The sequence below is a fragment of the Polypterus senegalus genome, chromosome 2, assembly GCF_016835505.1.
Source record: "Polypterus senegalus isolate Bchr_013 chromosome 2, ASM1683550v1, whole genome shotgun sequence".
Taxonomy (NCBI): Eukaryota; Metazoa; Chordata; class Cladistia; order Polypteriformes; family Polypteridae; genus Polypterus; species Polypterus senegalus.
The window spans coordinates 269,708,260-269,722,547 of NC_053155.1; the positions used below are offsets into that span (position 1 = coordinate 269,708,260).

Here is a 14,288-nt window from a genome sequence, read left to right on the forward strand (position 1 = left end):
CTGTGCACATGCACTTAAATAAATTGCCTTCTTGGAATTATTGCACCATTGCAGAAATGGTTTACATCTACAGATACTTGAGTAGTTATGGAAATCTATTCTCACTCTTTAAACATGTTTTATGGACTTGAAGAAAGTGTACCTGGTGTTACCTTATTAGAACTGCTGAGAGAACATGGGGTTTGGGGGCTTCTGAAGTGTGCCATTCAGTCTTCTTTGGGATTTATGTGTGGTTCTTCAATAAAATTTCTTGGTACCATTTAAAGTGTCAGTTTCATTTTTCCCCAAAAGTAGTCAATTCATCTGGTCATGAATCATGATAGAAGACTGAGAAGTAACAAATGATCTCAGACCCTTGAGAGCTTCTTTGCTGTGTATTACCTCTCACATTTTCAAACTGACATTCCAGGTCCTTGACTGTACTCTCCACTTCACTCTCAACATGCAATTGAAGGTTATCTCTAAAGTTGGTGAGACATTAGCCTTTAAGCTGGATATTCTAAATGTAACGCCTGCAGTGGCTCTATTCGCTGACTTTACCTGCTTTTTAGTTTTCAGTCTGTCATCTGTGTGTTTATCCTGGGCACGACATTTTTATGTTGAGCATGTGATTCTAGCTCAGAGTACTGCAGACATTATTGCAACTTTCCATTCCTTAATGGTCTGTCTGACATCCAATTGATTGTGAGAACATAACTGTCAATAGCTGGTACAGTCTGAGGCAAACTCAAAGAAGGCAGGGAGCATGCATTTCTAAAACTCTGACATATCCACAGAAATGAGTACCCCCGAGTCGACGAGACAGAAGGCCACAGTAGAAAACAAAGTGATAATGAAGACTTTCTACAACCTTTTAAAATACAATTTGAAGAATTTTGAATGTCCAGCATTCATTCTGTAAGAAGCAGGCAGGAGGCACGCATTTTTACAGCTCTGCTCCAACTGGAGCAATAATATCCAGTGGATAGGACAAAATGGTACTGTAGACAAAAAAGTGACAAAAGACTTCCTAGTGTCTTTTTAAATAGATTTAGTTCAGTTGAGTAGCTGTCCAGTGTTCATTTTGTAAACAGAAAAGAATTTAAACAACAAACGCCCAGCTGTTGAAATGAATGTCCCCACTGGTGGAAGGGATGGAGGGGCGCACAGTAGCTATGAACGTACTATACAAGACTGTCTGACAGGCTTATTAAAGACACTGTGTAGCATTTTAACTACACAGTGTTCACAGTTTGATTGTTTTAATCTGCCACAATCAACTCTTTGTGTAATATACAGGAGATGGAGTTTTATAGGATAAGATACCTGCTGTGAAAATGTGATCCTCCCCCAATTAAAAAAGGGTGGTCATGAGAGGCAAGGGATTTTTTTTTTTTTTGACAGAACAACTTCATTCACATGGTTTTAATCATAGGGATGAAATTTGAGTTCCACAACAAAACCATTCCAGTGGAAATTGTCTTTTCTCTCTCTTTCAAAAAAAAAAAACTACTTGAGTAAATGTTTACGGTCAAGGTACCACATATGGCGTAAAAGTGGATTAGTACATTTGTTTTAATGATTTGTCTTTGAAATGTCTTTCTACAGAGTTCTTGGGTGACAAGTAATGACTTATTAATTTAAAATTATTACTATTTATTTTTACTAAATCTTATTTTCCATGTTTCTTTGCTGTTGTGCTCTTGTTGAAGAATTTAACCGTGGCAGAACATATATTGTGCACGGCAAAACAAGTGAAGTAATAATTAACAAATTAGCATTTATCGATACCAATTTAACAATGTTTACTGTCCGCTGCCAATCACAGAGCACTGCACAGCTGCTGTATTGATTCTTGGGCTTTAGAGTTCTTCCACTATTTTTTTTTGGTGATTTATACAAAAATGGCTGCATCATTTCATACCACAATTTTTTTAAAAACAAATAAACATGACTATTCCCTTTCAATATGTTAACTTAGAGCTCTGTCATTGAAGAAATCTTTCTGAGGACCTGCTTTCCTTGGTGAGCTCCTCATCTCTCATCATATGACAGGGTTTTATCTACACCTGCTTGGGCTTTATATTTTTTTCGAAAAAAAACAGTTTGTGAAAAGCAATGGTTTCACACAGAAATCAACATGAAACGTCTGTTGCTACATGCTGCGGCTGCCAGTTTGTCAAGAATGCGTGGCAGACTTGCTGCCAGGCTGTCTTTGCATGGCTGGGGTGGCAGCAGTGGACACAGTCGCAGTGCATTGCAATCTGGTTTCTACCTCTTACCATTGATAAGTGGCAGTCCTCTTGGCCAACATTGCCGTAGGCGTGTCAGCTACACAATTAGCTGGGGACCAGTCAGCTGAAGCTGGAACCTCACATTCTTGTTTCAAAACCGGAGTCCGGCAAGTCATAGTCCAGTTCAGAGATAATAGGCAAAACTTTGTCCACGGAGTATTTTGTTTTACACATTCGCTTTGATCTCTCGACATTACGTCAGTGCCATTTTTGCTCTTGTTTGCACCTTACTACTCACACAAGCGCAGGAAACATCAGTCAACCCAATGAAGCTAACTTTCCTTCTAGCAACTAAAGTCCAACTAAAAGATAACGGTTTGTTTGGGCAAAGTTTATAGTTGATTACCATCGTCAACTCCTCCTTTTCACAAAAGTCAACATCAGCCCTAAAAGAGTTAAACCTGCTTTCTGCATGGAACACCACTAAATAATATATAAAAATAGAAAATGAATATAAATTGATATACAGTAATCCCTCCTCGATCGCGGGGGTTGCGTTCCAGACCCCCCCGCGATAGGTGAAAATCCGCGAAGTAGAAACCATATGTTTGTATGGTTATTTTTATATATTTTAAGCCCTTATAAACTCTCCTACACTGTTAACATTATTAGAGCCCTCTAGACATGAAATAACACCCTGTAGTCAAACGTTTAAACTATGCTCCATTACAAGACAGAGATGACAGTTCTTTCTCACAATTAAAAGAATGCAAACATATCTTATCTTCAAAGGAGCGCCGTCAGGAGCAGAGAATGTCAGAGAGAACGCTCGCTAAGAAAAGCAAACAATCAAAAAATCAATACGTGCTTTTAAGTATACAGAAGCACCACCGATAAAGCTGCATTTTGTAAAGGAGCGTCAGTGTCCTCTGTGCAAACAGCCCCTCTGCTCACACCCCCTCCGTCAGGCAGAGAGAGTGAGAAAGATAGAGAGAAGCAAACAATCAAGCACCGCGGGAAGCATATCTTATATCATTGAGGAGTTTTAGTAAATATGTAATACATGCTCTGATTGGGTAGCTTCTAAGCCATCTGCCAATAGCGTCCCTTGTATGAAATCAACTGGGCAAACAAACTGAGGAAGCATGTACCATAAATTAAAAGACCCATTGTCCGCAGAAATCGTCAAACCAGCGAAAAATCCGTGATATATATTTAGATGTGCTTACATTTAAAATCCGCCATAGAGTGAAGCCGCGAAAGTCGAAGCGCGATATAGCGAGGGATTACTGTACTTAAAAATTCATCTTTTTCCTTCTAAAAATACTAAAGAATTCAAATTCAGCTTCCACCTGCAGCTATAGACTCTTCCACACTAGTGTTTAGATCTGGACAGTACATGTGCCCCCAAAAAAAGTTTACCTGCATTCTCGTACCATTTAACTGCATTCTCGCACTTTTACCATTGCTGTACTTTGTATATAAGGGCAAGATCGAATGCTATTTACTTATTTACCTTGGTTTATTTACTTACTTCCTACAGCGTAAAGTCACAAGTAGAGTGCAGAGCTATAGCACATCTTTATGTGAAAACAGCAGTGTCAGATGGGGGAGTTGGGTGCAGGGGTTATGGGAGTAGGATCATGAATGTGACAGAGAATAAAACTGAATAAAAAAAAAAACAAAGTTAACCTTTACGAGTATCGTATATTTACACCGGCTGTTACAGACTGAAATCAAATTTATGTTTTTATTCTAAAATAGTAAGAATAAGAGCAGCTCACATCTCAAAAACGGACTCGTCTGGGATCGAACCCATGAAGTTTTGATTACCAGTCAACAGTTGATACCGTTGCGCCACCGAAGCAGTCATAGTAAATGCGTGTCAATGTTGCACCCTAACGCGGGTTCTTTTTCTGCAGTTATATTCTTGAATAGAAGTGCACTTGTTCTGTTATATTTGTACCTTTTGTGAAAGTGTTTATTTGATGTTTGGAAATCAGGCGTAACACATTATACACATCATGTCTATATTTTGTCAATTATTACTAAAACATGAAAAATGTTTCTGTTTTAATACATAGATTGTGGTAGACACGGAATACACATGAAATGCATGTGTTCCAAATAACGATATAGTATTTATAAGAGGTGTCATTTTGCTTGACTTCTCACTCTGTACAACTCCAAGTAACTGACACGCAGGTAAACAGACTTAAGCTGAGAAAACTGTGCGCCAGTGGGGGGGATGTGATAGCAGGCTGCTTGCTGCTTGTCAACACATTTAAAGGACAAAAGACGCTGATGGAGAGGTGCAGAACGATTTAAGGTGGGACGGATCTATGAATTTTTTCACAGGCTCTGGTAATTCTAGTGTTGATTATAATACGAGGCAGAATGTCAACACTTTTCTTCCAAACAGATCCAATAGCTTTTTGCACCATGTAGCTAATCTAAAATGCAGTAATTTCAAAAGAATCATAACAAGAATTAAATCAATCTGAGTGGTGATCTCAAATGTCTTCACCATCCTTCCAGTTAACTTTACAAGTCATTCTAAAGTTGTCATTTCAATATTAACCTAGAAATGATTTTCTCTCTCTCGTATTCAATTTATTTATGCTCAGGAAAGAGCTGCATTTGTTACCCTTTAACTTCATTGCATCTCTGAAATGCTCAGTAAAATTAAGCAAACACTTCTCAGTGTTATTACCCTAGGGTCGGTACCAACCCGTTTTCAAGTTTTAAATGCATAAAAGTACCACATACATTTTGTTTACTGTTTTAATCAAGGTTTTTCCATTTGTTACTGAAAGGCTCCATTTTTCTGAAACTATATGAAAAAAAAAAGCACAGGTAAATTAATTTGGGTCTCTAACAACTCAGAATAAATTCACTAGCCTGTGGTCTTCACCACTTGGTCGGCCCCTTTTCAACCCAGGGTACAATAAGAGATCATAAAACAATAAATACTGGCCAAACTTAAGTTACAGTATAAACACACTCTCAGCTCACTCTGGCCCCAATTTACCCCCACACAACTCTGTCAGGTAGCAGGCCTCTCCCATCCCCGAGCTGTAGTCAGGGGCTTATCTCTTCACACCTCCCGAGTAAAAACAGAGACAGCCCAGACAAAACAGACCCAGACCAGTTCAGTTTGGTGATTGTGACTGGAGAGAAAGCATCTAATTTGCAGAGGTAAAAATGGCCAGATTCACAGCACTCCAAGCTCTGGATCATATCCTAGCTGAAGGACAAGTTACAGAGTGAGTGACAGCGACACTGATGAGGTGGACTCAGAGGAGGAAGACATTGTGGAGTGTCAGTCAGAAGACACAGACACAGAGTCTGAGGAGGAGATCACCTCTGAAGCAGTTTCCCCACCAGCTGAAGTACTACAGTCCAAGAATGGCAGCATCTCCTGGAGGTTAGTACCACCTGACGAGACTCGCAGGACAACTGGCAGGGCAGCTGCTGAAAATATCATCAGAATGACTCCTGGGGTCACAAGGTTTGCCATAACAAGGATAAGTGACATCAAAACAAGTTTTGAACAGTTCATGCCATCATCGCTGAAAAAATAATACTTGACATGACAAACCTAGAAGGACAAAAAGTCTACGGAGACACATGGATTGACTTTGATGAAGAATTCCTGGATGCTTATATTGGAATTCTTCTTCTTGCTGGAGTATACCGATCCAGCAATGAGGCCACAGCCAGTCTCTGGGACACAGCAACAGGCAGAAATATTTTTGGCCACGATGTCACTGAAGAGCTTCCACATGATCTCGAGAGTCCTCAGGTTTGACAACGAGACATGAGAGCAAGACGTGACAAGCTTGCTCCCATAAGGGATGTCTGGGAGAGATGGGTGCAGCGCCTGCCTTTGATGTTCAATCCAGGGCCAGAGGTTACCATAGACGAGCGTCTTGTGCCTTTCCGGGGAAGATGCCCTTTCCGCAATACATGCCCAATAAGCCAGCCAAATACGGGATAAAAATCTGGGCAGCCTGTGATGCAAGAACAAGCTATGCTTGGAACATGCAAATTTACACAGGAAAACCTGAAAGTGGCATCCCTGAGAGGAACCAGGGAAGACGTGTAGTCCTCGACTTGACAACTGGACTGCGCGGACACAATATTACATGTGACAATTTTTTTACAAGTTTTGATCTTGGACAGGAACTTCTGAGGCGAAAGCTCACCATGGTGGGCACTATCAAAAAAAATACACCTGAGCTGCCCGCTGAAATTGTGAATTTGAAGAACAGGGCACCACTGTCTTCAAAATTTGCCTTTACAGACACAACCACTATTGTGTCATATTGTCCAAAAAAAAACCGGAGTGTGATACTCATGTCCACACTCCACAAGGACACTGCTGTGTCATCAGCAAAAGAGAAAAAGCCCATCATTATTTTGGATTACAATAAAAACAAAGGAGGGGTGGACAACCTGGACAAGCTGACTGCCACCTATACATGCCAGTGCATGACCAGGAGATGGCCAGCCTACAACGGATTTGTGTTGTGGACCCAAATCCACCAAGGGTGTAATGCAGGGAAGAATCAAAGGCGAAGAATGTTTCTCCAAGAACTAGGGGATTCTCTTATAAAGGGACACATTGAAAAAAGGGAACGGGTCCCCCGAGACCCAGCCACTGCAGCTGTGGTCAGAGAGCTGCAGACCACGGCAAGCACTCCGTCCACGTCAGTAGGAAGACGAAGAGCTTCAGCACCAGCATCCTTCCCTTTAGCCAGCCCTGCCACAGCCAGCCCTGCCACAGCCACAGACCCAGACCCAGACCCAGACCCAGAGAGGCTGCCGGATTCCAAAAGAAAGCTGTCAGGTCTGCCCAAGCAGCAAGGACAGAAAAACCAATTCCATGTGTGCCAAATGCAAGAAATATATTTGCAAAGAGCACACTAAAAATGTCACTTACTGTCCTACTTGCACATAGTGTAAACATACAGTAGCAATCCTGCTCCTGGAGAGCTACCACCCTACCACCGTACTACTAATTCTATTGGTTTGATTGTTTGTTTGATCTACATTTTGTAATTTATTTTGTATTTTATTTTGTCTTACTTGTTTGGCTTTGTCTTTGTGATTGAATTAAAGTTCAACTTTTGGAAAAAATACTTTTTTTGCCTTCTTCTTGAAGTAAATATATATGGGTCAAAACCGACCCTAACACCACAGATGTTACTAATATTAATAATATTGATATTGATAGTAATATTATTAAAATAAAAAATTGTAATTTTTTTTTTACAGTTGTGTTCTAATACCCCTCAGTAATAGTCAGGTAACATATAAACCTTTGATTTATTTGTATAATTCTCCTGAGGTTTATTTTACCAATTTTTTTGGACTGGGCCGTTTTATTGACATCATACGTCTCATCTTCAGAGGGCCACACCAAAAATTTTAAAACCAAATTTTAAAATCTTTTCATGGATAAGGAAGCCTAACAAGGTAACCAAGAGGTAAGGAAACAAACTGGATGATAAAAAAATGTTTGAGGGTTGAGGGAGGCTGATTTAGGACACGGGTCGGCACCGACCCGCCCAAGATAACAGATGGGTGGAAATGCTAGGATAATAGTAGGGTTAAGCAAACACTTCTCAGTGTAAACACATAAAATTCACATCTCTACAAATTCAAATTTAAACTGTTACTGTAGGTCTTTATGATGCATTTACATCGAGTTTTAACCAATTATGATTTTAATGTCTTTAAAGTCATCGTTACTTGGCTTGAATACTGGGGTCATTCTGATGATCACGTAACACCCTATTCAGTAATTATTCAGTAGGCTTTAATTAATATACAGTACAAAGTATAATTTTGATAGGCAGCCATTGTTTTTTATACAGTTTTAATTTCGTTAAATGAAGTTTTAAGTGAAAACTTGTGTATACTTTTCCAGAAAGTGTGTTCCATTGTTTCCCTATATGAAAGGGTGCAATTTTGGCCAAACAAGCACAGTTTTGCACTGCACAAGAGAATTTGGGTCTGGCTAAAGGGGGAGTGGACAACTACAGAATAAATTACATTCTAGATTCTCTGGTGCAGGAAGGAGTTATTAAAACATTCAAAACACTTGGCCCAACGCATTAACCCTTTTCAATCAATGCAGCACTGAAGTACACATTGTTGTGGTCTAAATGTGCCTCAAACTTCCAAAGAGTGGATAAAGAGCCTACATCCTGCTTTAAAGCTTAAAACAACTTCTAACATTTTGTGTAAAAAATTAATATGAATGAAAAAATAAATAAGATAATCTGGCATGAATTTTAAAATGTTTCCGTGAGAGTGTGTTAAAGGTGTCACAATACTTGACAGGGATTTTCAGTGGCAGTCTTAATTTAAAGAGTAAGATGCAAGCCTTCCGGCTGTGTAGTGTGATATCCCCAGCAACTTGGTAACAGCAGTCTCTGATTTGTCACAATTAAATCAAACTGGCTTGACTCTGTCACAGGTCATGCGGTGGACTGTTCTGTGTGCAGCAAGTTCTGCTTCAGTTAGTGTGTTCAGTACAGTAGGCCACGTGTTCACCCCAGTGAGACCTTGCCTTTAACTGAACAAGTTCAGCATGTTGATGGTCACTGGCAACAAAGGATACTATACATTTTGCATTCGATGATCTCTTACTTTATACATAGTCATTTTATGTATTTAGCTTACACAGTCTTTAATGTATGATACATGGCTCTTTAAAGCTTCAATGATAACCAGCTTATAACTGACAACTGATGGTAAAACCAGGTTACTTAGGTCTACATGAGGTTTAGAGAGAATTATGGACTTTATGCCACTAATTTTCTTGAAAATGGTATTCATACAGTTTTTGGTTCCTTGTGCTTTGTTGCAACCTGCCCTTTTGCAAATACTGTTACAAAACTGGATGGGCCACACTCTGAGAAGCAATTTCCCCTTCTTCAGACATGTGGCACGCTGACAGAACATGAAAATGTAACAAGTTCCGAGTATGGTGTTCAAAAACCATAAAGTGATGTCCTGTATTTTACACAAGTCTTGCTTCCCTCATTTATTGCTTTCTCAGTAAGAGATGATGGAATGAAAATACAGGAGTAACAAATGAACCAGAACTAACTACAAAAAAATTCTCAGAAAACTACTTCCTCCACATTATAATTTGAACATTTGTAAAGCTATTAAATAAAATACAGTTTAAAATGAAGAAAACCCAACAAAAACAAATACAATTCAGCCCCTTTTTTAGATGTGCATTTTTTAGAAAGCCAAGTAACTGTAATAAATGTCAATACTATGGCTCAGTAATAACGAGCTTTGATTTGATATCCGGAGTCACTGTCATTAAAGAGCACATCAACTAACCTTAGGCCGTGTGTACTGCTCATTCCCCAAAAACACTCAAGAGTCACTGCATACTGGGTAAGTCTCAGCCATCAATTTGAGGTGAATGGAAATATTTCCAATGTTCTTCAACCCGTTTCAAGTTGTCTAGAGAGTGCGTTTAACCCTTTATGCACTGCAGGGTTTTTGGCATCACTGCACCTAAATTACATACCCAAAAATAAACAGCTATTACTCTGCTTATGGAACAAAGTAGCACATACAACACTTCTAATTTTTTAAAGTAAGTATTTATGATTAAAACCCTTTGTTTACATCAATGTCAACAAAATAAAACACAAAGATATGTGATGCTTTAGGGATTTCTCTCCAAAGAAACTGCATTTTACAGAACATAACCAAGACATTTTATGGGGTGCATAAAACTAGAATCAAGTTTATTTTCAGCCCCAATCTGTTGCCTACCATTGTACAAAGTTTACAAGTCATATTGCATAGCATTGTAAAGTTATATTGTTTGGCACAAGGTACCCCCTGTTTAGTAGCATTGTGCCACTTTATCGAAACATTTAGTTTCTTGCACTTAGACAATCTCAAAACAATTACTGCAGTTTGCAGTTATAGCTTTTTAGAAAAAAAAATATACATATGCACACAAACAGTACATATCACTCAGAAGCAACAATTTTTTTTACTATATACTTATAATTATGTACTCATCCAATCCTTTACTTTCAAAATTATTTTTAATGCCAGTCCTTGAAACAATTTCTGCTTACCACTAGACACAGTGAAACCTTACACTTTGTACACTATAATTGGGTTTTTGTGCTGCAATTCACCCATATTCTCCTGACATTTGTTGCAGTTGCCCCACAGGTGTTTAAGGCATTTTTATTTTTTTATATGTTCTTGTTGTTGTTTCTTTTACTTGCAATTCATGTCTAGAATAGCCTAAGTACATGCATGAATGTTCATACCAGCTTCTTCCATTGCTGGGTTACTGGGGTGGGGATAATGCCTTTGCAGGCAGCCCTGGCCACAGGGCAGGAAACAGGAAGCTCGGAGCACACAGCTAGGCATACCAATAACAACACCTCTAGCAGTGTTTCTCAGCCACTTTTTAATCGCAGGAGGCAGTCGCTGGATCACAAGCATATGAGATTAGTTCATGGTATAAGCCACCCCAACCTCACCATCGCCACATCCTTCAAAGGGATAACAGAGCTGTGCAAACGTTTTCTCTCATTTCTAATTGTACTTGCTTCACCAAGCACTCATTTCATTATCCCACTTGAATTCCAAAAAGACCAAGACTTTGACTTTCAAATTTTAATCATGCTTGTTTCTTATTTCCTTGTGTTTTAGGGGGTAAATGCAATTAAAAACAAGATTAAATAATATCATATAATGCAGTCAACTCCTATTTGTTTATGGGGATTTAAACTGTGAATAAGATATTAGCTAAAGCACATTTTTTCCACATGAAACTTTGAGAGGCACAAGTAAAATGTAAAAGAACTGACAGGCATGCTAAAAAACACTGCCTGTACTCTTAAGCTGAAATTAAAAGGGCACTGCTAAGTAAACCAAAAGAGACAAAGTGCAATAGACAGCATCAGGATATGGTAATTTACCATGGTGCTTGAACCGCTAAAGTTCAAGCATATCATCATGTCCTTCATCAAATGTGTCACTCTCTGTAAAGTCAAAACTGAACTTTGTGCGTAATAGTGTGTAAAAATGAGCTGTGACATGCATTATAAACAACTATATATCATTAGAAAGGGTGACACTCAGATATCCAATGGTAATGAGTTTGTCACTGTATGTGGCTTGAAAAGGGTGACATCTGTGATAAAAGCAGATTCACTAAGTTTTGAGGCATTCCTCGTCTTGGTGCTATACAAGTGCAAATCACATATTTTACATGTGAAAGAGAGCAGCCAACACAGAACGGTATGATTTATTTAAAAGATAACCAGCGGTTAGACACCTTCTGCATAATTTGCTACGTTATAATACGAACTTTCTAATAGTTTGAAGCCAGGATTTTGACAGGAAGATTCAATGATACTCATGTTGTTGTTCCACTGCTGCACTGTAATGGTGGGTGCAGGTGTTTTTTTTTTTTTTTACACCAGCAACATCTGAAAATGTAACTTAATATTCTCAAACCCACTTAATAATTTAGGGTTCCAGCGGGTCAGAATTTACCACACTGCCACCATGCTATCCAGCATTATGTCATTACTTGACTAAATGTTTAAATATGGAAGCCATTTCCACTTCGTGGAAAGATCTGCAGTGCTATGTTTTTGACAATGTCCTCAAAAGATAGATTTATTTTCACTGTCATCTGTCAGCTTACCAAAATACAAATACATTATTTTGAGTCATCCTAGGTACTAAAATGTGTATTCCATTCAAAGTTATCCTACCATGACAGTTTCTCCATATGCACCTCAATGTCCCACTTTGAGGGACAAAAAAGTGACCTTGGCAGGAATTGGACACTATGACACACATATTTTCTGATCTGTGACTGAAAATATTTAACACTGAACCATTTTAATATCTCAATGATGCTATATATCTAAAAATATACTTCTAGGTAAATCTCTGACCACAGAGCCCTTATTGTTTTATAATAATGTCTCAAAATCAAAAAGTTAACAGTCATGTTTGATCTTGGTTTTAGCCTTATTAAATATTTACAGGTGCTGGTCATAAAATTAGAATATCATAACAAAAATGTATTTATTTCAGTAATTCCATTCAAAAAGTGAAACTTGTATATTAGATTCATTCATTACACACAGACTGATGTATTTCAAATGTTTATTTCTTTTAATTTTGATAATTCTTATTCTTATGATTTTGTGCTGCCATAATCACCACCATCACTTTCTGACCTTGTGCTGTCTTTAGTAGCTGCAATAAATTAAGTGCAAAAAGGAAAATCAGAAAAAATATAAATATATTTTCCTTAAGACAAGAAACAATTAACTTCCTTTAAGACTGATTCATTTCATGATAAAATATACTGTGAATACAGATACAGTCTGTAGAGTATACATGCTCTGTACAATTCCAAAGTCACTAAGCCATTTCTTAAATATAAATGGGCAGTAAAACTACCTGCCCAATCTAATTAGCAGGAGGATCCAAACTTTTCCTATGTGTGAGAATTTAATCACATTTCCTTCAAGTCACCAAAAGTCTGTCATTTTTTTCACTTTATTAATTTCATAAAATTATAATAAGCATTATAATGACCTGTGGATGCAACAAACGGAGGAATGGATTTAGTACTCAGCAGAAAGCCTGATGGTAGTAAGCACTGTAAAGTAGTGATGGGGAAATTGTGCCATCTCCTGGTGAAATTTTATGTGTGGCTCCCAGTTATTTTGTATATTTTAGTTCTGTCTTGCACTAAGGAGTTAAAACAAGGATTGCTCGCTCTGCAAATAAGGAAGCAAGGCTTCAAAGCTTTAGACTTCATTCTGAAAGCCCTAAGAAGCAGGTTTAAAAAAAAAATCTTTCACCTTAAAGTGGAATGTATTGGAAAAAGCTGGTAAACTTGGCTGCTGTTACACTTTTCTATACGTTGCTATGTAATGTATTGCTATTTCAGTCATTTTTGTTAGTTGGTGTTTTTGTGAATGTAATTTCTTATTTATTTGAATTTGTCACCGAGTGAATAAGGGTAAATGCAATTTCCAGTGTACTGGCTAATAAAACTTAACTTACTTTCTCAGGAGAGATGAGCTCAGTGTCGATATCAATAGACCTTGGTCTCAGTTTAATGGGTTTATCTTTAAAAATATCCCCAAAACCAATTCCTTTGATCTTCTTAGGCTGGATTTCTGCATTAGAAGAAACACTTCCCCCATCTGATTTTGTGCTGCCAGAATCACCACCATCACTTTCTGACCCTGTGCTGTCTTTAGTAGCTGTAATAAATTAAGGGCAAAAAAGAAAATTAGAAAAATGATAAATATTTTTTCTTTAAGACAAGAAACCATTAACTTCCTTATCAAGAGTGATTCAATTCATGATAAAATATACTGTACATATAGATATAATATGTAGAGTATAAATGCATAAACACATCTGGAAATGAAAAATGCAACATCATTAACATATATATCAAGTGTCCATCTTGCGCGTCATGAATAATGACTGCAACATAAATTATCAATGGTTTAGAGTAATATCTGCAGATATATCCCAACTCATATCTTACAGCATAGGATACCAAGGCTCCATCTTCTCTCCACTAAACTACCTGCTTAGTCACAAAAGTTTCTTTACTTTCCTTTAGCTGCTTGGTGTCTTTGGCGTAGATGACTCTACCCACAGGCCTGAATATCAGAGTTGTTTCTGGTAATCCTGTTAAAGATGAAGTGCCATTTTTTTTGTTAATAGTCAGAGTTTAGACTTTGCATTGATTTTTGTCTGGCTACAGTTTGCAAGTATAAACCTATCAGGGGCACAAAGCTACCAACAAGATGACTGAAAGAATTACTGGGGCATTCAAACCTGTCTATGAAAAGGGACAATGACTCTTTAAAATTCCAAATTCCCTAAGCCATTTCTTAAATATAAATGGACAATAAACCTGCTTGTCCAATCTAATTAGTAGCAGGATCCTTTTCCTACATGTGAGAATTTAATCACATTTCCTTTGAGTTGCAGAAAGTCTGTCATTTTTTCACTTTATTA

General features: G+C 37.9%; 1 protein-coding gene across 1 annotated transcript in view; it reads right to left on the reverse strand.

Annotated features, from left to right (window-relative positions):
- sh3kbp1 (SH3-domain kinase binding protein 1) overlaps window positions 1–14,288 on the reverse strand; it is a 338,963-nt gene that overhangs the window by 140,817 nt on the left and 183,858 nt on the right. Inside the window, 1 exon segment of the mRNA XM_039745542.1 lies at window positions 13,314–13,516. Within this exon segment, the coding sequence (XP_039601476.1) occupies window positions 13,314–13,516 (203 nt within the window).